This window comes from Chamaea fasciata, unplaced genomic scaffold (assembly GCF_029207755.1).
Source record: "Chamaea fasciata isolate MVZ Bird 193981 ecotype frontalis unplaced genomic scaffold, bChaFas1.0.hap1 SCAF_10, whole genome shotgun sequence".
In the NCBI taxonomy this organism is placed as follows: domain Eukaryota; kingdom Metazoa; phylum Chordata; class Aves; order Passeriformes; family Sylviidae; genus Chamaea; species Chamaea fasciata.
In genome coordinates, this window is record NW_027094095.1 from 30473003 (window position 1) to 30496244 (window position 23242).

Genomic DNA, 23242 nt, shown 5'->3' on the forward strand with positions numbered 1-23242 from the left:
TCAGACAACAACGTTTGGGAAAGCACATTTGGCCAAATGTTTAATGAGCTTTTCTAAATATATTGCAGATTACTGATGGTGGAACGGTGGCAGGAACAGGAGCAGAAGCTTCATTCCTCACTGCCCAGTGTTCTCTGCAGTGTTTGGAGGATAAATCAGAGCATCTCCTCTAACTTTTAATCTTGCCATTGCCACTTGGTGTTACCCACCTTGTTTACCTACTAAAAAAAAAAAGAGACAAGTGATATTTTCCAGGAGCACAGCTTTTTAAAATCTCCTTATGGCATTCAAATGGAGCTCAGAGATGGTTTTATGCCATTAAAAATGTTGAAAGTGTGAACTCTGGGACATTTGTTGTAAGTTTTTTGAACTCAGTTTTCTCCCACTCCCTCTGCAAACCTTTCCTACAGAAATAGGAATTGGTGGATGTGAAGAAAACTCTCTCTTTTACAGAGAATTCTTTATGGTTGCCTGAGCGATTATTTGGCAATCAAAGCTTTGTTTTGTGCGGGGAAAAAAGAAAAAAAAAAAGGCAGAAAATAAATATCTTCCCCCTCATAACCTGCCTTCCCAGGGGATTTACAGTGTATATCCAGGTGGCACCTTGTGTGGCCCATCAATTCAGGGCAGGGTTATTAAATTTGAGAGCAGGAAGGTGCAGGAAGGGGAACAGCCATTTCCTTTGATCAGCTGGGTAATTCTTTGTACAACATTTAGGCAGATCCGAGCCCTGGCAGCTCCTCAGCTCTCCACCTTCCAGCCCCTCCACAGACAGACAAGCACATCCATCTCTGTCTCGGGGAATAAAAGCAAAGATAAAACTTTAAACAACTATAATTCCTAAAACAGATCATGAAATTCTGGAGGCCTCTTTCTTTCTGCACTGTCACGGGGCCACAGTTTTGGGAGTTTATACCAACAGCAACAGGGTTTTTATTTTAAAATTTTTTTTTGCTTTATCTTGGGAGCAAAGGGCAAGCAGGGAGCTGAAAGGCAGGGCAGGATTAGAAAGGTGATCTGCTACATCCCCACTTCAAGCCAACAGCAGGCTTTTGGAACAAGATGTAGTCTGCATATTAAAACCTACAATCCTCTTTACTGATCAACTTCCTATGTGAAATATATCCATGAGGCTGCAGAAAACAAAAAGCCTACCAATTCATACACAAAGCATCCATTGTTGGCACTTACACCGCAGCTAAATTTTAGATCATGTGCTGATTATGAGAAATTAAACTCAGCCTGATCATCTCTGACCAGCAGAAGGCAGTAAAATCACAAAATGGGAAAAAAAAAAAAACCAACCAAACCCACATGACTTTGTTTCATGAGCCCAAAATTGGGCTGGTGAGTACCAGGAAAAGCAGGAATATCACCCTTCTTAGGATGCTGAGCACTAATGCCCGTTCCAGACAGTTGAGAAATTCAACTCAATCCTCCACAAATCCTGCACTTTTTTTTTTTTTTGTTAAGCCCTTGGCTCCAGATACAGCCAATGACTGTTTTTAAGCAGCTTAAGACAAACAGATTAATGAAGAACCTACTTTACCAAACACTTTTAAAACACCCTAAAAAAGCCCTCAGGAGAGTGAGAGGAGATGCAGTGGTTTTGGTGGGACTTTCAGAGAGGAAATAGAGGAGAGAATTGAGTCGGAGCACACTCAGCTGGGTATTTCGGCTGGAAATTGAAATCCTTCAGGGAGTTTGGAGATATGGAAGGCGTCTTGCTGTGGAGGAATCAAAAGACGCGGAATTAAAAAACAAAACCAAAAACAAGCGAACACACAAAAATAAAAAAAAAATAAAAAAAAAAAGGAAAGAAAAAAACAACCCAGCAACAAAAAACCTCGCCTAAACTAAAAGAAAGAAACCACACAAAAAAACCACACCAAAAAAAAATCTAAAAAAACCACCAAAAAAAACCCCTAAAAAACAAAAACCCCAAAAAACCAAAAACCACCCCCTACCAAAAAAAAAAAAAAAACAAAAAAAAAATTAAAAAAAAAAAAAAAACAAAAAAAAAAAAAAAAAAAACAAAAAAAAAACAACAAGCAAAGAGAGAAACGCTGCTAAAGGACAGTGTGAAGGGGCTGGGATTTCTGCTCCCGCTCCCCTTCCCGGGATTCCGCTTCCAGCCGCAGCCCGGCCCCGCCGCCTCCCTCCATCCTTTTCCTCCCTCCTTCCCTCCTCTTCCTCCGCCCGCTTCCTCCCTCCCGCCTCCCAGCCGCCCTCCCGCCGGACTACACTTCCCAGCGTGCCCCGCGCGCGCCCACCGCCCGTCCCGCCGCGCCCCCGCCGCGGCGCCCGCCGGGAGCTGTAGTTCGCGCGCCGCTGCGCCGCGGCCGGAGCAGCGCGGGGAGGCCGCGCGCTGCCCGGGCGGCCCCGGGCACGGCGGAGGCGGCTCCGTGAGGGGTGAGCGGCGGGCGGGGGCGGCGGGCCGGCTTTTCCTCGGCGGCGGCTCGGGTGCGGCCGTGTCCTGTGGGGGGCCGGGAGCCGCCGGTCTCCTTCCCGCGGTGCGTGTGGGCTCCTGCGAGCGCTGCCGGGCGAAGCGCTCCGTCCTTGCTGCAGGACTGAGCGATAATCCGGTTTTCTTTCCGAGGCGGCTTCAAAGGATCGTTTCGTATTGTCCTCGTACGTGTTTGCAGCTCCTGAGGAATGACCTCCGGCCACCGCTCGCCGTCGTTCTTCCGTGTGGGTTTCGCTGAGTGTCGCCGCTGCCGCTCCGGGCTCCTTCAAGGTACAAATGAAGACCAAAGTCTTAATTATTAAGAGATAATACATCTTGTAATTATCCCATTGAGGCTTCATTCATCCTTCTCGCTGCGGTCTCACCGGCAGCTCGCGTTGCTTTTCGGCTGTTTATGGAGACGGATGCTGTTGTTGGGGGGTTTGGGGGTGTTTTTTCCGTCGCGTGTTTTTCTCCCGGCATTGATCCCCCTCGGGGCCGGGCAGGAGTTGGGGGTTCGATTCCAGCCGTGTCCTGCTGATCCTTGGGGAAACATCATCCCCGTGATGTGCATCTAAAGAACTTCATAACGGAGGCAACTTCGGGATAAAACCATTAGGTTTGGGATTTGATAATTTGATATTCATTGGGCTTCAGACTGTATTCCCCGGGACCTTCTCGTGCTGCTGTTCCATGAATTTCGGTGGAAGTCTTAAGTGATGCTTTCTTGCATTGATGGGAAGAACCTGTGTTTTCCCCGTGGGGAAAAAAAAAAAAAATTATACCTGGTTTGTGTTAGCATTCTTGGAAGCCTTTTTTGCATCTTTAGCATAATGCCAGAGAAGAAATGTACCAGGAGGAAAGATAAATGTGTCGTGGTGACCGTTGTCTTTTAAAAGAAAATGAGCTTCTTTCTCATTAACATAATTTTGTCTTCAGGCCTTTTCAGGACTGTAGAGTTTGTTTCATTTCTAATTTTAGCCAGAGGAAGCTTTTATAGGAATTGGTTTTTAAGGCAATCAGCGGTGTCTCTATAAATGGTTGATGCTGATGAATCATGTGAAGGAAGACAGGACCAAACACATCTCCTGAAGAAGTTCAGCTTTGCTGTCTAGAGCTGCTGATACAGTCAGGCTTTCCTTTTTTTTTCCTAAGGAAAAAAGAGAGGGGAAAAGGCAGGAAGTTAAAACCCAGCTTGAAATTCTCCTTTTCTTCCTTCCCCAGCTTAACACAAGGCTAATCATAGCAGGGATGTAGACACTTGTTATTTTCACTAGAAAAACATCATGTCTGTGAGCTGGCATTGCTTCTTATTCTGTCAAAAAGCAGATTTTTATGAAGTAACAGGAGGGAATAGTGGGGAAACATGCTAGGGGTGGTTTGGGCAGCAGACTGCAGCTCCCCAAAACGTGGATCTGTGTGAGTACCCTCAGGCTCAGATGATGCTGTCACCCTGACATCTTCACCCTCCCGTTAATTACACTCTCAGTGATTGGGTTTGCTTAAAATACATTCCCAGTGGAGAGAGATGACACAGTTAAGTCTTTGTCCTGCTTTTGATCCCTGTTCCGTGGAGAATAGCACGTGGAAAGGTAACTACAGTTCTAGACACTCCTTTTAAAGCAAGGAGGTTTTTTCCTGGCCCAGGTTTGTTAATTAAATGAGGAAGTTCACTGTTGCTCATGTTATCAGCTGGTGCTGTCAGAACTTGGATCAAAATTCTATGGAGTTTGCAGTGATGTCCCACTGTTGATCAACTTTCGACGTCCCACAAGAGCTGCTGTTGAAGCAGGAGTCCTTAATTTTTCAGCTGTCTGTGCAAGGGTTTGGGCCACCAGATACCATCAAGAAAACTTTCTGTGTCGAGTATTTCTAGATGATCCATTGGCAGAATGCAGTGGTGAGGGAATTTTTGGTAATTAATGGCAAACTTCCTGTTACAAACGGGGCAGCTGGACTGTGGAGGGGGTTCTGCCCCATTTTCCCAGATTTCTTGGCAACAGGGATAAAGGCATTACCAATTACCTATTTATTTATCTATTACCAATTAATACCACTTTAGGTTGCTTTTAAGCTGAAATCTGCCTTATCTTGCCGCACAGAAAGAGTCGGTAAGGATGAATTTCCTTGGAAAATTTATCAGGAGTTTTTACAAAATTCACCTGCACTGTGGGGTGGATTTTAACACCTAAAAAAAGTGCTTTTTGTTTTCTCTTCAGCAAAAAAGAACAGCATCTTTTCTACTTGGTGAGCTGCACCACAGCCCTCCACCTCACAAAATGATTGCGCTCGTTTGCCAGCACAGGTTTTGTGCTCTGGAGCAGTTCGTGCTACAAGGCAGAGCTGCTGGAGAACATTACCTTTTATTTAGCTTGGTGTAGTGCTTTTATTGGTGTATATTTGGGATTAAATTATTTGATTACTTATTCATGGGGCACGGGATTGCTTCTCAGTGCCTGGTGGTGGAGGGTTCTGTGAGTTTATTGCTGATTCTGGCCCTGAGTGGGGGATGCTGAGTGTTTGTATTTTGGTTTTTTCGCAGCAGCAGAACTGAAAGGCTCACAGGACAGCGATGGCTTTTTCTCTAGGATTTGAATATGGAGGCCACGGGGACAGATGAAGTAGAAAAGATCAAATCAAAGTTTATGTCTGCATGGCACAACATGAAATACAGTAAGTGGAGCAGAGCGTGGGGAGATCTGTCCTCGTTACAAGGAATGGAGTGTTTCTTGTTGACATGAATGGAATCAGAACTAATTGATACTAAAAATGCAGTGTGGGCCTTGAAACAGTTTTTTTCTTTGATGTTATAAATTAGCCCCACTAAAAAACTTCTTTAGCTTTTTTTTTTTTTTTTTTTTTCAAATAAATCTTTCATAATTTCATTTTAAATGGCTTCTTTTGGAAACAGCTTATATATTCTGTAAATGACTCGAGATTTGCATAGGCTTTTAAACAGGGATAGTATGGAATCATCTGCACAATGTTTTTTTGTTGTTGTTGTTTATAAATGTTTTGTGGAAAAAAATAGGGTGGTGTGTGAGATACAAACTCCACTGAAGAATCTACCCTTGAGTAACATTTTTTCCTCAGCTGACCATCAGTAATTTGTTTATGAGCAACCAGATTTTCAAGTGTGCCCTTTAGTAATCCGTCCTTGATCTTTCTGCTTTCTCTTTAGCACTGAGGTTGCTCAGATTTACCACCAGATTTCTGATAAACTTTATTAATCATAACTGAGTTTTGGAGATGTCTGGCAAGATGATAAGATTCTTTTTTTTTTTTTTTTTTTCTGCTTTCTTTAAGGCTGTCACATGGTTGAAAGGGAATAGTAACCATTACACTTTATATGGGATTTTTTATGAGACCTAAACCCAATTTCAATGCTTTTTTTTTTTTAACCAGATGCTGTTGGCATTTCCTTTTGGAAAGTTCAGTCACAAATCTGTATTTGTTTTGCATCTGTTCTAGGTTGGGTGTTGAAAACAAAAACCTACTTCAGCAGGAACTCTCCAGTTTTTCTGCTGGGAAAATGTTACCACTTCAAAACTGAGGGTGAGTACAGAGCACTTCACTCATTCCTCAGCAGGAGTAAGGTATTTTTAATCTTCTAGAAAGCCAGGCATAACAATTACCAAATCCAAAATGTAAATATGAAAAGCTTAGAAAATACTCATTTAAATGTCCACCTCTGATGCAACCCATCCTAACCTGCTTTATTCAGATTTTACACCTAAACCTTGTGCTTTTTGTAAAAATTTGTGTTGCAGTTTGCATTTCATTTACCATCAACTGGAGATTTTCTTTCTAAAAACTGCTGATGGAAACAGTGACAATACCTGCTCAGGGTCACTACACCAACACCTTTGTTATCACTTTCCAGTGTGCAGATTTTTAACTCTCTCTCTTTATTTGACCATTCACAGTTGGGTGAATTAAGCACTTATTTGCAGGTCAGTGATTCCACTGGCACAGTGGTGCCTGCATTGTTCTTTTGATTTTTCCTTTTTTTTTTTTTTTTTTTTCATCTGGCACATTTCTGTTCTGTTTGCCTTCCAATTTTCCTTTCTTGTACTTGAGGCAGTTGTGAATTTTTGTAAGTTTGTTTCTCTACTAAATTTGATATGTTGCTTTCTAAGAGCAGAAGTGCCTTAACAAATCAGAGCTTATACTGTGCTTTGCCTTGCAGAGTCTGGGGAGCTCTCTACAGATGGGTCCAATTTTGATCAACTCAACACTGAGATTTCGGGGAATGTCGAGGAATTCCGCAGAGATTTCATCTCCAGGATCTGGCTGACCTACAGAGAGGAATTCCCTCAGATCCAGGGCTCTGCTTTGACCACAGACTGTGGCTGGGGCTGCACACTCAGGACAGGGCAGATGCTGCTGGCTCAGGGTCTGATGCTTCATTTCCTTGGGAGAGGTGAGTCAGGAGAGATCTCTGTGTTTGCATGAGCACAGGCACTCTGAAGAGACCAAAATGGCTTTTTTTTTTATCCCAAATCTGAAGGGCCAGCTGGTTTTGGCTGTGGGCTCCTCATTCCTCTTGGAATTGTCTCATTGCACCAGAGATTGAGGTTCCATTTCTGAGAACCAAGGTGTGCCAGAGCAAACTTCAGCAGAGTTCCCAATATCCTAGTGTGAGTTCCAAATATCCAAGTGGGATCCCCCTTCCTGGGTATTCCTACCCATGCACATGCCCAGCTCTCTGGAAATTTGATTGTTTCTCGAGCTCCAGATGTAGAAGTGAGTTCCCCAGCCCATAGCTGTGGGCTATGGCAGAAGTGATGTTCTTCTATCAGTTCTAAAGTTGTCCGTTATTGAATTTCTTCTGCTGTTAATATATTGAGTTCCTAAAAGGATTCTAATCTAACTCCAATACATCATTCTCTGTGTGGAGATGTTCACTGTGTCGTTCCTTCCCTTCCCCCCGTGTACTTAGAGAGGAACTTCCCTTTTTTCCTTACCTTTGTCTGTCTCAAAGTCCTCCCTCAGTCACAGCCAGTTGAAGCTTTAGGAGCTGTGGGACACTTTCTGCTGTCACAGGCTGTGTGTCCATGTCCTCCTCATTCCTCCAGGCTGAGCCATGTCCTGCAGAGAGGTATTTGAGGTTGTCAGAGTTAAACACCTTTTCTTTCCACCGCATTCCCAGTCCCTTTCATGACAATCATCCTTTGCTTGCTTCAGAATGAGCCAAGGCAGGGCCTGAAGCCACCCGGGAGGGTGGAGAGAACACAGGGCATTGTTTCCTCAGCCATTTGTGGGCTCTCAGGGCCACTTCAGCAGAAGATCCTTCTGAAAGCCTGTTTTGATGACACTTTGCCCTCGCTGTGCAGCTCTGATGTCAGCTGGGAGCAAGGTCCCAGCCCAGCTGCACCACAAACTCCCTGTTCTGGAGAGCCAGGACTGAACTGTGGGACTGGCTCAATGTGCCTTTGGCTGTAGATAGTTAACTCATAAAACATCCTTTATCTCTTTCAACTGACTGCACAAATCAAAAAGTGTGTAAATGCTTTGGGTGAGAACACAAATCCCTTGAATATCACTTTTCTTATACGTACATTTAAAAGAAATTCAAGACTTGCCCAGAAGACTCCCTGTGAGCAGGAGTGTGTAATGGCTCATTTGGAAGTAACCCCAAACAAAAGAGCCTCAGGTTTCCATCTTTAAAATCCATGATTCCAAAGAATTCCTTGCATATCCCCCTTGTATACTAATTTGGAAGGTGATGGGGTGATTCCAGAGTGCTCTTGTTCCTGTGGCAGTCCAAATCCACAGAAAGATGGAGTAGGGATGGTCTTTCTGGGCTCCTTTGCCCCTCACTTGGTCTTCTGACAGCTGGTGAATTATCTTTTGAAAAGCTTTTTATGAGGTCTGGGCAGCTTTGGAAACATATTTAGGTGTTTGCAGGAAGTTTTTCATGGCTGTTTACTCTTCTCCCAGAGATGTTTTCATTCTCATTTAATGGTGTTGTTTCTGTTGGGAAGCAAAACTTGCCTGAAGTTTCTAGCTGAGATATTTACACTTCCACTGCCATGTGGAATGTTCCAGATATTGCTGAATGTGGCTGTGGATGAGTTTTGATTTTAAATAGGAAGTTTTACTTTGAAGTGCTTGTGCTTAACTGACTGGAATGTGAAGCTGAGAGGACAGCAAGGCCTGTTACACTGAGCTGGGTCTGTGTTGGGAATACTTACTGGAATTGTGAGTATTCCAGGCATCTTCCCTGGGCCTGCTGAAGCCCATTCTGGAGGAGGAATGCTGTGTGGGATGCGTCATCCATAGGAGACCTTCAGCTGGAATAGACTGACGATCCTGTGCTGAAGGATGTTTAAACAAGTTTGATTCGTAGTCTAAAAGAATTAAAGAATTTAATGAATAAAAAAACCCTGCCTGTTTTTTCTGCTGATCTCCTTTGCCATTTTGCCATTAAGAACTGTTTGCTTTTACATCAATAATTCCTCAGGTCTGCCTGGTTTTTTAATAACTGAAAAATAAGAAGAATTAAGAGCTTTTGAAACCTCTTGTTTGACGTGGATAAAATGTTTTCGGATAGTATTGAAGTAACGTTCATGTATTTAATGTGTGAGTTGTAACCTCTAATCAGGTGTATCTTGTTTATTCAGCTGACTGGGATGGTCACCAGAAGATTAAATTCTTTGAATTCTTTGTTCACGTGTAAAATCCACATCATTGCTTTAAGGAGCGTGAGGGACAAAGGGAAGCGCTTCGCTTATTACGCCATACAATTAATATTAATGATAATTTGGGTTAAAATGCGTTTTCCCTCTTGTTGCTGCAGCCTGGGTGTGGCCAGAAGCTCTGGACATGGACAGCTCTGACTCAGAGTCCTGGACCAGCAGCACCGTGAGGAAGCTCACGGCCTCCTTCGAGGCGTCGCTCACGGCCGAGAGGGACCCCAAGATCCTGCCCCGGCCCCGGCGCCGCCCAGCGAGGAGGGACTGGGATGTCACTGAGATGAGGAACGAAGTTTATCACAGGAAAATCATCTCGTGGTTTGGTGACTGCCCACTGGCAGCCTTCGGGCTGCACCAGCTGATAGAGCACGGGAAGAAGTCGGGGAAGGCGGCGGGGGATTGGTACGGGCCCGCAGTAGTCGCGCACATTCTGAGGTAAAACACCTTCAGTTCTCTGCCCCTTTCCTTTGTCACGTCACAGGGAAGCATTTCTGAGTGTCCTGAGATTCCTTCAGCCTAATTGAGCAGCAAACTGTTCATTATTGGCTTTGTAAAACACCCATATCAGCAGCAATCCCAGAGCTTTTTCACAGGCAGGAAGGGAGATAGGTGCAGGAACTGAATGCTGAGCTTTTGTCAATCTTTTTTTGCAGGAAAAAACACAACAACGTTCCTGTTTTCTTGTAGAATCCCAGATATCTCTCCAAAACCTTTTAAAGTAGAGCTGCATTTAATGAAATGTTCTAAAAACTAACCACTCTTTCAACCTTGGAACATGCATAATATTAGAGATTTTTTTTTTATACTGTAACCTGGGGGCTGTAATGTACTGATAGTGTAATGAAATGTCAGAGCTAAAATTGATGTTTTCAGCATTTCTTTGCACACATCAAATTCTTGTGAAACTGTAAATGTATGGGACTATTAATATTATAATTATATCCCAGTAAAAGTAAAGGGTCTGTGACATTCAGCATGGTTAAAAAAAAAAAAAAGTCGAAAGTCAAATTTCTCCATACTGTGAGCCTTGAGAGCCAATTCTTGGAATGTTTTGGGGCTTTTTTTGTAGTCTTACATGTTTATTTTGTTAGTGGATTCCAGTTTACCTATGAACTGAATCACTAATAAAACATTTAAGCAGCAGAAGGCAAAGTTCATGCATTTATATATTTATGTATATATATATCAATAGAAGACTTTGATATTTAGTGTAAATGTTGTGTTTATCTGAAGTGCAGCTGCACTGAAATAATCAGGTGTGCATCCATGCAGATGCAAGCAGAGATAAAGGAGTTTGGCATTTTTAATGTGTTTTATTCTAATTTTTTCTCATGGTGGAAGCAGTCAGATTTTTTTGCTTGCTTTAATAAATTATCTGTGAAATTATTTGTCTCCCTAATGGGAGCAGGGTGGGTTTGGTGCAGAGTTACACTCACCACAACCCCAGGGGTGATTTCCAAGCCTGCAGAGTTTCCTTTCCTGGATCTTTCTTTCTTCCAGCAGCACTAACAATGTACAGCTCCCTCATAACTTGGGAATGGCTGCATTAAACCATTCCTCAAAATAGAGTGGGGAATGAAGGGATAGTGAGCATTTAACGCAGGTGTGTGTTTGAACTCAAAGGTAAATCCTCTATTTTGAACAGTTCCCTTTCTTTATAAATGTTGTCCCTGGTTGATGGTCATGGTTCTGACTATCAACATGTACTTTCTTTTTGCTTTTTAAGTCTGTTATTCTTAATCTTCTGAGGAGAGTCTAACATTGTAATTATCTTTTTGAAAGTTTTGGTGAAGCTTTTTATTTCCAGGTGCTAATTTGCGGCTTGTTACATGAACTGAGGTCAAATAAAAAGATCTGATGAGTTGAAAATAGGATTTTTGTCAGCAAACTCCACCATAACCATTAATACACATGACAGAAAATGGTTATAAACAGAAAGAAATAAAGTAGTGAATGTAAATTTCATTGTAAGTTATTGGGGGATTTGGGGCCTTTTCTTGTGGGTTTCATTGTTTCTTCTAAATAGCCAGACATTGTCATCTTGGCTTGGGAAAAACATGGTGCCAGGATATCCATGGAAGGAAGATAGAGGCTGGAATCTTGGTATCCAGTGTTAAAAAACAAATCAAAAATCCCGCCCCATCACCTGTATTTATCAGGAAGGGAAGGTGTCTTGAATTAAACAAAATAACCCCGATAAAAACCCAAACAAACAAAAAACTCCTATCACTAACAGTTAAAATCAACCTCTTTCTAAAAAAACCAAAATAATTTGTTAAATTTTTTTTTTAATGAATGGTAAGTTAAATAGTTTTGTGTTTGTACTTAGAAAAGCTGTTGAAGAAGCAAGAGACCCTGAGCTGCAAGGAGTTACAGTCTATGTTGCTCAGGATTGTACAGGTAACTGTGGTTTTGTAGATCTTTTCAAACATTTTTGATATTTTTAATGCTTTCCAGTTAGCACTTAACAATGGAGCTTTAAAGGAAAAAAAAATCCCTGTGAAGTGGATCCACAAAATTGAGATTATGGAGACAAAGGGGCTCTTGATGTGTGCAGATTGTTCATTGCTTGTTTGGTATTTTATAGTGGAGTTCCAAATCAGCCAATCAATTATTGCCTCTTCTCCTTTTACATGTAGGTATTTCTGTTAGTTGCAAGCTTTCAAGTTTTAATTATTCCTTTCAGAAGTTTATATGCAGCAATAAATATTTATTGGCTTTCTCCTCACCTCCCCCTCCTGCATTTCCTCGGCACTGCAACTGAGCAGCAGCAATTCCCATTCCACGAAATATTGCTGGGAATGAGGAGGCTCAGCACTGCTTCTGAGTCACCTGGGTTGTTTTTTTAGCAAGGTTTGGAAGGGCTGCAGTTTCAGTTTGTCACACACTGTGGTGCCACGTTGGAGGTTCTGTTTGAAATGTGAATGTTTCTGTGTGTTTCAGTCTACAGCTCGGATGTTATTGACAGGCAGTGCTCTGTTATGGATTCTGGGAAAGGAGGCACAAAAGCTGTAATTATTTTGGTTCCTGTGAGACTCGGTGGAGAGAGAACAAACACAGACTACCTGGAGTTTGTAAAGGTATGAAATGAGAGTTCAATCATTGCTCAAAGAGGAGCACAGGGGGATGTGAAAAGCCACTTCACGAGGGTAATTCTCCCCATTAAACGTGTGGTGGGGATTTTACAGTTGAAGGTTGTAAAGTTTGACTTTACAGATTGGAAATTTCCCTATTACAAGATCAGACATAATTGCAGAGCACGTGATGTCCCTTGGTAAAGCAGTGATAACTGTCCTGCTCCTCCAGCAGCCACCTGAAAAGACATTAATGCAGTGCCTCAAATTACAAATGGTAATTTAATCTAGCAGGACTCTAATAGCATATGTAACTAAGGATCAGGCAGCGTTTTAAAATATAAACACACTCCATTCCTTGCTCTGTTTCTTACTTTCTTAAATAAGAAAATGGTTCAAATGGTTTGAAGTTGTTGCCTGTCTGTTCTTCCCATTTCCTTTTGTCTCTTTGTTCCCATGGAATTATTTGATCTTTTTATTCACTGCTTTAATTGCTTTTTCACTGTGTGGATGAACGTTTCTGAGGATGGGGATGCAGGAGTAGCAAGCAGTAAAAATGAGCTGGAGAAAAGGAAAACTCAAGGAGAAGGCAGAAGGGGGAAGGTCTGTGCTGTGTTTTTTTCATCAGAGGTTCTGCAGACACCTGAGGATGTGCTGTAATCCTGCCTCTGCTCCTCTCAGGGCAGGGCTTGTTCTCTTACCCCTCCTGCTTTTATTTCATTTTCCATGCTCCTCTTTATCTGTCTTGAAATTTGGGGTTCATTTCCAATCACCCCAGTGCAGTAGCGCGAACAAAAGCTGCGAGTCTGTAACATGATTTATTTTGTGGCTGTCACTTCACTGTTAACATTCCAGGAAAACATTTTGATTTTTACTGGCATGAAAAGACAGACTGGTGAAGGCTTTTAAGTTATGAATTTAAATTGTTGCTCTTCCCTGATGATTTTCCTTGTGTTTTCAGCCAGTTGGTTTGGGAAAGTTTTAGTTTTCAGTTGGTTCCACTGAGTGATTCCTGCTGCTCCCTTGCCAAGGCTGCTCCTTTGCAGCCTGTGAAGAGGGCTCTCAATTGCCTGAATCAGTCACTCCAGGGTCTGCCTTGACTGTTCCCAACAAGTGACCACATTTCTTGGCTTGAAGTTAAATATGCAGATTTTAGAATGTAGCACAAGAGGTAATTTCTACAAAGGATTTTATATTTATGGGTCAAAATTGATAAATTTTTTATAATTCACTTTTCCAAGAAGCTTGCCATAGATTAAACAGTTATCCATTACTCTGAGCAGCTTTGTTCTCTCTCTCTCTGTTCCGCCCTCCTTGGAGCCTTTGCCTCTGATCTGCCTGAATGTTCTGTCAGCATTTGCTAAGGAAACCTTTTCATTTATATTTTAAATAAGTTTTCTAAGGAAACCTTCTCATTTGTATTTTAAGTAAGCATCACTTTCTTAACCTGTATAAACCATGCTGGATTTGACTCCGTAGCATCTCAGGGGAGGTTTTTAAGTGACTTTATCCTTGTCTAAGCAGGGAAGATTTTAAATTGAGGAGCCTTGGTGTTGGTAGTCTGACAATATTAATCTTTTTGTTGAAAGAAAAGTTCCCTACTTACACTCAGTAATGTCCCCATAAGTTCTGCCTTCAGATGGTTCTGGTTCCTCTGCTCTCCCAGGCAACCTCCAGGGAGATTTCTGGGGCTCTTCTGTTGTGTGTTTCTTCCTCCTCCCTGGATGTGGGGCAGCTGTTTTTGGAGCTGGACCTTGTAGTTACTCTTAACTTCAGCTGTCATTTCTCCCCAGGATGTAAAGGTTGATGCTCTGGCCAGGTTTGTCCATTTGAGTGCAAAAAGAAGAGAAAGTCCCCAGGGGCAGAGAATGTAAATGTGTTTAAAGAGCTGTAAATTGTCAATGCTTCGGGATGTTTGGACTAAGGAACTGGTGCTCAATGTGTGACATGATATTTTGTCTTCTCCCCAAAAATGTGGGGGTGTCTCATGGGAAGGGAGGACTTTCTGTGGAATATCTCCTGCTGTGGTTTCACTTTGGTCAAGCCCCAGGAAGTCATGGAGCCAGTCTTTAAAAAAAACCATCAAAACCATTTCCCTGAAAAGAGCGAGTATTTTAATTCAGTTTAATACTTTGGTTAATCTTCATGATTCCCTGTTTTTGTTTTAGGGAATTTTAAGCCTGGAGTACTGTGTTGGCATTATTGGTGGCAAACCCAAGCAGTCCTATTACTTTGCTGGATTCCAAGGTTAGTGTTGGAATGTGTTATGTCTCCTCAATATTTTTTTTTTTTCTCTCAGAGTTAAGAAGTTAATATTGAAGCAGTGGGAAACAGCGTGATTAAAATAGTAAAATGAGTACCTTATTAATTCATCACATCTCCCCAAGTCCAGCCATTTGTCATTTACCCCACGGAGTAATTGGATTCTGTAAAATGTACATTTAATTTCCCTTGTTGCATAAACAAGGCATAATTTATCTGTTTCACCAAACTTGAGGAGCGTTTGCTGTTCCTGCCTGGCAGTTCTTATTTAGGTATTTACTCTCTCCCGCTTTAAGTGGTGTTAGTTGATGCCTAAATGACAAGCAATATATTCTTGCTGTCAGGATGAAGCAGGGCGATACATTTTTCATATGCAAACTCCAGAATATAATTGTGTGTTTGTAAAAGTAATTTTAGCACCAAAAATTAAATGACAGTTTCATCACTTTATAAAAATTCTGCTTATACAAGCATATTTGATTATGCAAAAGTTAATCTGTCCTGCAAAAACCTCTGCTTCAGTCAATGAGTATCAGCCTGGCAAGCAGTTACTCACTGGCTTTTTTTTTCCAGCTGTTCTGCATAGAAATTGGATTGTAAGCAGTGTAATAATAAGGTGTTTTTTGAATTACTTGTCTTCTGTTTTGTCCTTGCAGATGACAGTTTGATTTACATGGATCCTCATTACTGCCAATCTTTTGTAGATGTCAGCATAAAGGATTTCCCTCTTGAGGTACTATGGATATAGAGCTGGCACTGTTTTCTTCCCATATGAATCAAACACTAATTATTTAGAGCTGTTCTAGCTAGCTGCAGCTTTATGGTTTTACAGTTACATGTTATTTATCAATGTCCTGCCCTTCTTTATAGGCCTATAATCAACAAAAATGACCAGAGGTTAAATCTCAATATGGAGGTTTAATTTTTACTTCATTAATCTTCATCAGTTTTCTTTTTAATGCTCATAAAACCTCCAAAATAGATGATCACTTCATTTAAGTGATTTCCCATCAAAGAAAACAGGTAATATTTTTTGTAGATCTTTAACCTGTTTGGATTTGGGGTTGACAGTTTGTCTTTCTAGTCGTTTTATTTTTGTTTATATATAAATTCAAATTGCAATCAACATGAGGGAGAATTCCTGTGGTATTCAATAGTAGGAGCCTGGAAATAGATGGAGCTAAAGGAGCTGATTAGAAAACTCAGTTTACAGCTACCCTGGGAAAACATCATCAGCTGTAAGGAAGTGCTCAGTGGCCTCAGCCCTCACAGTCACATCCTCAGGGCCACCCACACAAACTCCCCTTGGTCCTGTGCCCAACTTCAGGTGAACTTCCAGCAGCTCTTGGTTCAGCAGGAACAGCCTGAGGCTGCATCCACAGCCAGGACAGCAGCAGCTGCTGCAGACCAGAGCTGCAGCAAAATCCCATCAAATAGTGTTCAGGAAAACTATTCATATATATATACAAAATCACAAAGGACCCACTGAGGGCTGATGAGGTCAGGTCCTTAAAGCAAACACTTCGTATTTTTCGTTATTTATGCTTAACAAAATGCTTGAATTAGCATGTAACATAATGTAGAAGTGGCAGATTCTCTAGGAAATGAGAAGGGTCTGAATGAGGCAAAAGAACCCAGCAGCAAAATGGGTCGGAAAATGTCCCAGCCAGGAAGTTTGGTTGTGTTCAGAGATCCTTTAGGTTTGCCCTGGTGAGATGTTTGGAGGAAGAGCTGGTGAGTGCCAGCTCTGCCTGGGATGATTCCCCAGATCCTTCCCCTTCATCCTCATAACTGTGTTTTGCTCCAGTGCCTCTGAAGATTTTACAGCTTGGGGAAAACCAGACAAAAGGTGGGAAGAGCACAAAGCAGCAGGGCTGAAGTGAATTCCTTAAGGTCTTGCTGTGATGCAGTGGCCAGGCTACAAAAACACATCTTTTTGGGTTCTGTTCCTATGACTCAGCCTCAAAATTGTGCTGCAAACTGGCATTAATCTGAATTTCCAAATAGTAGCAAGGTTTTCAGCTGTGTTTGGGAGGTGTGCAAGGTGCCAGCTTGGCTTGATCTCATCCTAATGCTTTCCTGCAGACGGAAAATAGATTGCAATTTAATGCTTGGTGCATTTAATAGTATTATATCTTTGTCCAGAAATGTCAAAAGTAAACAGAAATTGCTTTCTTAGCGTGGATAGTTGCTTGTTAGATTTATCTGTAGGGAGTATTTTCAAAATTGACAAATTGTCCAGAATAAGTTGGAAATCAATCTACTCTGTATTGGCTTCCAGCATCCATTTGTTTGGAGGAATGGGAAAAAAAAATAAAAAATCCTCCCCACTTCTCTTTGTTGTGCAGTGATTTGTGCAGCATTAAAACCTCCTGCACAACTCCAGGGTTGCTGCTGGAATGGGATGTGGAAGGCAGGGTTTGATTCTTTATGCATTTGATGACTCAGGAATTAACATTAAAAATACAATTGCCGTTTATAAAATCGGAATGGCCAGGAGAAAAAGCAGGGACTAAAATCAATCTTGCAGAAATGGCCCTAATCATCTTTGTGGGTATTTTTTAGCAGAGGTTTTAGAGAAATACCTCTCGGGTTTATAATCACCAGGAAAGAACAATATATTTTATTATGTAAAACTGCTGCAGGGATGGTTACACTCGGATTTGGGAACCAGTGCTGTCTGCTGTGGGTTGATCTTTGTGAGTGGGGAAAAAAAAAAAAGGGGGATTTAATAGAGGGAGGATGATGGGTGTTAGAGGCAGAGCAGAGGGGACTGGCTTCCTCTGAGAACAAGTGAGGAAATAATTGCAGTTATTGGACAAAGAGCTTCACCACAACTGCAGTTCCTGTAATAAATAACCACAGATTCAGGCTAGATGGGATATACTTATTTTTCCTCTCATAAATTGAGTGGGGAGCATGGGGAAGGGGGTTTTGTGTTTGTTTTCTCTTACAGCAGGGCTGCTGAAAAGTATCAGCTCACAGCACTGGCAGGGCAGCGTCTGTCAGGGAAAGAAATTCCACGTTAGGAAAAACCCATTTGTAAAGCAGGGCATGTTTGCTTTTTCCCTACTTGTGGCTCATTGTAATATGGTTTTGCTTTTGTGTGTTTTGTGGGTTTTTGAACCCATTTCATTTACTGAGGGAAAATGCATGAGGTTGGTTTATTCCATTATGTCTCTTTTTATAGAGGCTGGGGGAGGGAAGGGGCACTGGGCAGTGGTAGTAAAGCAGTAAGATAGTGCAAAAGCTGTTACAAATTCAATTTGCAGAAGAGCATTCACCTTCTCTGCCTTGGGAATATTCATAAAGTATTGCTGGGAGCAGCAGAGCTTTGACAGATTCCAAACTAATCTGGTGTGTGGGGAAGTTTGGGGAATGCAGCCTGAACAGCGGGAGGTTTTACACGGCTGGGGAAGGCTGGAATCACTTGAATATTTCAGGGGGTGGGAGAAATTGCTTCCAAAGTGTGTGCTGGGGTTTAATTCAGGGGATGCAGGGGATTGGATGTTTTAAAGCTGTTGGTGGGGGCAAAAGTAAATCCATGGAGCTGTGGCATTCCTGACTGTAACCGTGTGTTCTGTGTCTTTTCACGGGGAAACTCGCAGTCATTCCACTGCCCTTCTCCCAAAAAGATGTCATTCAAAAAAATGGATCCCAGCTGCACCATAGGATTTTACTGTAGGACTGTGCAGGACTTTGAGAAGGCTTCTGAAGAAATCACCAAGGTAGGTGCTGGAACTTGCCAAATCCATCCCTCAGCCAGGCCACGGGGTGCGGCGAAGGGAAGACAATCGGCCTGATCGTTTTCGTGGCGTTTCTCGGGCCGATTCGGGCTGTCCGAAATGCAGCTCGCTGTTAATTCCGGCGGGGTGAGGCCGAGCAGAGCCCGGCGTGGCTGCGGGCCCACGAGGTGGCACTCGTGAAGTGGCGATGTCCCCTCAGCCCCGCAGAGCTGGGGACACGTGCTGGGGAGCCCTGGGCAGGGATTGGGGAGGAAGGGAAATGTTGGAGCAAACCCAAACTGGTCATTATTTCTCCCTGGCACGAGGGGATTTTTCTGCCGGGAAGTGCAGAGCTCTGGTTTGAGCTCCACGGAGCAAACCTGTCTGACCCCATCCTTCCCCTGGAAAAACTCTGCTCTGGTCTCATTTAGGTCCAATTGGAATCAAGGGTTTTTTTCTCCTTAGTTATTCCAGTCTGCGAGGGTGGGAAATGCAGCAGCATCAATGTGTTCTGTGAGCTGCTCTGTGTTTGGTGGGTTCAAAAAATGCTCTGTGAAAAGGAAGCAGCAGCAGATGGGCTCAGTGTTAATATTCCAGCCATAGCAGTGAGCACAGCAGCACAAGGAGTTCATGTTTGTCCAGCATTGGGAACGTGCTGATAAGTGGTATTACTATTAAAAGCCAAAAAAGCATTTTTTTAAACTTAATGCTGATTATAATAAGTAAATACTGATTGATGCTGAAGTTGTTTCTTTGATTCTTACCCCAGAGAGGTAGAAAATAGAGTTAAAGAAGTAGAAGTTCCTGAGCAGCAGATCCGTGGAGAGTTTAAATAGTGAAGTTTCTGTTCTTCCATGTTGTCCTGTTCTGTCACATAGAATGTCATAACACAGTAAAAAAAAAAATCTGATTACAAAATCAGTTCCAGTAGAAGTTTTCTTTTTTCCCGTTTCCCTATTTCTGTTCTTTCAAATTTGGGATTGAGCACAGTTTTTTCCTGAACACTGATTGTGAAAATACTCTTGATTGATCCAAGTGTTATCCTGGTATTTTAGATAGGAACTCTTTAATATTAGTGACATTATTTTCTACAAATCCATTTCAGGTAGTGTCAGTTTGAGAAGAGAGGAAAGTTTGGATACAGGGACAACATCAGAAACATTCTATCAATTGATCTCGCAATCCTTCCTTCACATCCTTTGTGTTTTCCTTCTCTTCCATTATTTTTCCCTTTGTTTGCAATTGTAGTGTGATAACTGTTGAACTATGAAGCTCAGTGTATGCCCCGTGGAGACTGGACTAAAAAATCCAGGTTCTGCCTGCTTTTTTGGGGGGTAATAAGAGGTGAGAGGTAAGATTTAGCTTTAATACTTGAGGATAAACATTATGGGTCCTTTATGTTTAAAGACAGATTAATTAGGGCAGCAGAATTGAGGTCCAAGTGGAGTGGTGGATGCAACTCCATCCAAACCATATTCAAGCTCCCCTCTGGGAGTTGTTTCCCTATCCAAACCCATGCCAGAAAATAAATAATCCCTTGGGATTATTATAGAGCTGCACTTGCCTGTTTGTGGCCCAAATGAGGCAGAAATGAGAGAAGAACTGGAGCTGAGGGAGGGTTAAACATGGGTTCAGTTCAGCACAGAGAATTCTTGTTGCAGTGACAGCAGTGACAGCGTAACACTGAAATACTGAAAATACTGATCTTTATCCAGAGTCTCCTTTACCTTGCACTGTAATGGTGTCAAGAGGAAACTTGCGAGTTGTTTAGAGTTTCAAATTCTCTGTGGTCACTGTTGAGATGTGGCACGATGAGAGTTACACAAATCTTGACTTTGTTTGGGCATTTTCTTGCCCAGTTCCTGTGTTTAGGGTTTCCTCACCTCCCTCAGTGCATGGAAAGAGTTGTGGAGATGGAAGTTTCAGTAGAGCTGAACACAGACAAGGCAGTGGAACCCCTGGACTTTTACTGGGATTGATTCATTTTTTTCTTATTTTTTAAGCATCCCCTCAACCCCTGACTGTCATTTTTGAAATAGTTCCTACTGTTTAAAGATCTCTTTGGGGATTTTTTACTGTTTTAGACTGATTGTTCTCCTGAAATCGTGCTCAGTGGTTTTTAGTTCTGCACACTCTATCTCTCACCTGATGTAGTTCTGCAGCCACTGTAACACTGGGCTGGTTTTTCCCGAGCAGGTAAGAAAAAGTAAAATCAGTGGACAAAACACCCTGAAAGGCTGAAATGTCTTGCAGTGTTTGGTGGGGTTTTATCTGCTCTTAAAGTTGTTTTGCTGCTCTGGTTTCAGTCCTTATCATTCCTCACACCTCCTTTCTCCATGCTCAGTTTTCTTATTTATAGATACAGATTTTGGGCACCCTGGTTCCCTGGGACTGTCACCAGCCTGGTTTGAGCCACGTGCTCCTGACTGCCTTATTTACATTGTGAATGTGTTTGATAATAAAAACACTGATTCCTGCACGTGCTGATTCTACAACAAAAATCCCTCCCCAGGATGCTCAGTTGCTGCAGAATTCACACCTGGGCTTGAGGAGACCCTTATGGCCATTAACTGTTTTGTAGAGGTTTTTATCTTCTGTCTTTTATCCTTTTATCTCTCTCTCTTTGTTGCACTGAGGCTGACAGCACATACAGGTTGATCCGTGTGCTCAAAACCAGGGACAGGCAGGAAATTAGCAGCTACCTGAGAGAGGGAAGTAAATATCTAATAGGAGGAGGAAATGTTTAGGTTGTGCAATGCTTTTGTTTAATGAGATAATGAAAATAATGCGTTTTTTTCCTTGGCAGTCATCATCAAATGAGTATCAGTGCTTGCTGTATTTCTCCATTTGCAATAATGTTTTATCTGGTTTGTGTTTTACATTGTAGATGCTGAATTCTTCGTCCAAGGAGAAATATCCCCTGTTTACTTTTGTCAAGGGTCATTCTAGAGACTATGACTTTGCTTCCAGTCCACTCCATGAAGAAAATGACCTTTTCTCCGAGGATGAAAAGAAAAGACTAAAGAGATTTAGTACGGAGGAGTTTGTCTTGCTTTAAGGACATTTTACACGAGAGCGTCGGCAGCTGTCCAGGAGAACACTTGCCTTTTTACTGTAAGAAGTGTACCTGAATTCCTCCGCCAACAAGGCAAGCCTGTGCTGAAATGGGTCTATTTTCATAAAGATGATAATGTTTTATATGTTAAAAGTCTTTGAGATGTCAGTTATTAATGTATTTACTAATTATTTTTGCTCACTGCTGGCTGGAGGAGTGTCCGTGCCCTTGTGGTAGTGGAGGGAGAAGCTTTGCTCCGAGCCAGGTGTGCCTGCTAAGCCTGGCCTAAACCCCAGCCTGTGCCTCCTGTGCTGCCATTCCAGGCCACTCCTGAGCCAGGACTGCCAGGTGTGGCTGGGCTTTGGCAGTTTTTGGCTGCCTGGCCCCACAGGCTCCGCTGGCACGCACCCTGAGCAGCTCCTCTGGAAAGGTGAGGCCGATGGATCGGGAGTCAGTGTCACTGGCAGTGCTGCCATAATTATATGGGCTGAATTGGGAGTTAAGATACTATTTAGCAGTATGACTTTCTAATGGTTTCTCATTAAGCTTGCTTTGGAGCCTTAATATGAGGAGTGAAGATAAAGTATTACCTTTCCCCACAATTTTTAAAGGTTATACTATTAATATTAACTGCAACCAATCAAAGCAGCTGGAGACAATTATTGGAAGAGAGCAGTGTTTGTTTCCTGTTTCAACTACCATAATGGCAAAGCTTCTCCTGCCAGAGCAGCTTTTAAATCAAAGCAGAGGGGGGTGGATGTGGAAGATTCTGGGCTGTGATGATTTTTTGTTTTGATACATGTTGTTACTGTACAAATGATTACTTGATGGTGCGTGTTCTCAGATTGCAAACAAATGTACAGAAATAGTTTCATGTTTTAACAAAGTAAATGCTATATTTAAAAAACCGTATTAACGCTGCTTGGGAAATAAAAGAGGTGTGAAAACATGAAGTGCATGTGCCTTTTATATTAATATTAGATCCTCTAAGAGTGAATATAATCCTGCATCTAAACCAATATTGTAAGGTGTGAATACTCTGTTTATTTGCAATAAAGGCAGATTTTATTGTTGTGTTGTAAACCAAATGTTACCTGGTCTAAGTGCCGCTCAGGCACAGAGGCACGAGTGTTGCTGATCCAAATAATAAGCTTCATGTTTGTTCATTAAAGCACCTTTTACTTTTATGAGCAAGAAGTGACTAATGGATAGATTTCAGGCAGAACTAGACCAGGTCTGTGTCTGTATCCGGGCTGGAGAGTGCACTTGCATGTGTTAGTTAATATTCCAAAAAGCCAAAATGTTCATTTGTTTTCAAGGGGAAAAAAAAAAAACCAACCTACACATTATCTGTCTAAATCAGTAACCTCTGCCCTGCTGCATCCTGCTAATATTTGGCATAATTCGAGTTTTTGCTCACAGGTATGTGAGGGTGTTTGACTTGATCTTCGTCTTTTTCATTAATAGCCCAGAAGAGGGAGTAAACAACATATTTATGGAATTTAGATGTCAAAATGAGAATTGTGGATGTCAGAGCTGGAAGAGAGAAGACTCCTGGTGAGTGCAGCACAAGGAGATGCAGCTTTAGCAAAGATCAGCCAAAGCCTCAGGCTGGTTCCTTTGGGTCACAGTGGACAGGAGATGAGACACCAAGTTGTGTTTTGCTTTCACTTTTAAGAAAAGCAAAGCAAAGCAATCAGCTGCTGCATCATTATCAGCTCCTGTCACAGAGCAGGGGCTGTAATTGGTCTAATCCAGGTACCTTCAGAAAATCCCGTCTGCACAGAGCCACCTCAGCCTGTTGTGTCTGCAGGGAGGAGCTGCTCTTCCAAAGGATTTTGGTTCAGAATTGTAGGAATGGAAAGGCTCACATGGAATTACAGGAGATGCAGCACAGCAATGTTAAAAAGGAAAATGTGGTTCTGCCATTCCGACAGCAAACCTCCCTAAAAGGATGGAATGGTTTCTCTTCTCTCAGTCTT

At 42.2% G+C, this 23242-nt stretch overlaps 1 protein-coding gene across 2 annotated transcripts; it reads left to right on the plus strand.

Annotated features, from left to right (window-relative positions):
* The first annotated feature begins 2357 nt into the window (after positions 1-2357).
* ATG4C (autophagy related 4C cysteine peptidase) lies at positions 2358-22213 on the plus strand. 2 transcript variants are annotated; one of them, XM_066192968.1, is made up of 12 exons: positions 2358-2412; positions 2600-2737; positions 4989-5119; positions 5918-6001; positions 6636-6869; positions 9249-9579; positions 11474-11544; positions 12088-12224; positions 14387-14465; positions 15137-15213; positions 18089-18208; positions 21093-22213. In XM_066192968.1, the coding sequence occupies exons 3-12, from the start codon at positions 5044-5046 to the stop codon at positions 21261-21263; spliced, it is 1380 nt and encodes a 459-aa protein (XP_066049065.1). In that variant the 5' UTR covers positions 2358-2412; positions 2600-2737; positions 4989-5043; the 3' UTR covers positions 21264-22213. The 2 variants fall into 2 exon arrangements, with proteins under 2 accessions (XP_066049065.1, XP_066049066.1); XM_066192969.1 differs by having other exon boundaries at positions 2394-2412; positions 2646-2737.
* The last annotated feature ends 1029 nt before the right edge of the window (positions 22214-23242 follow it).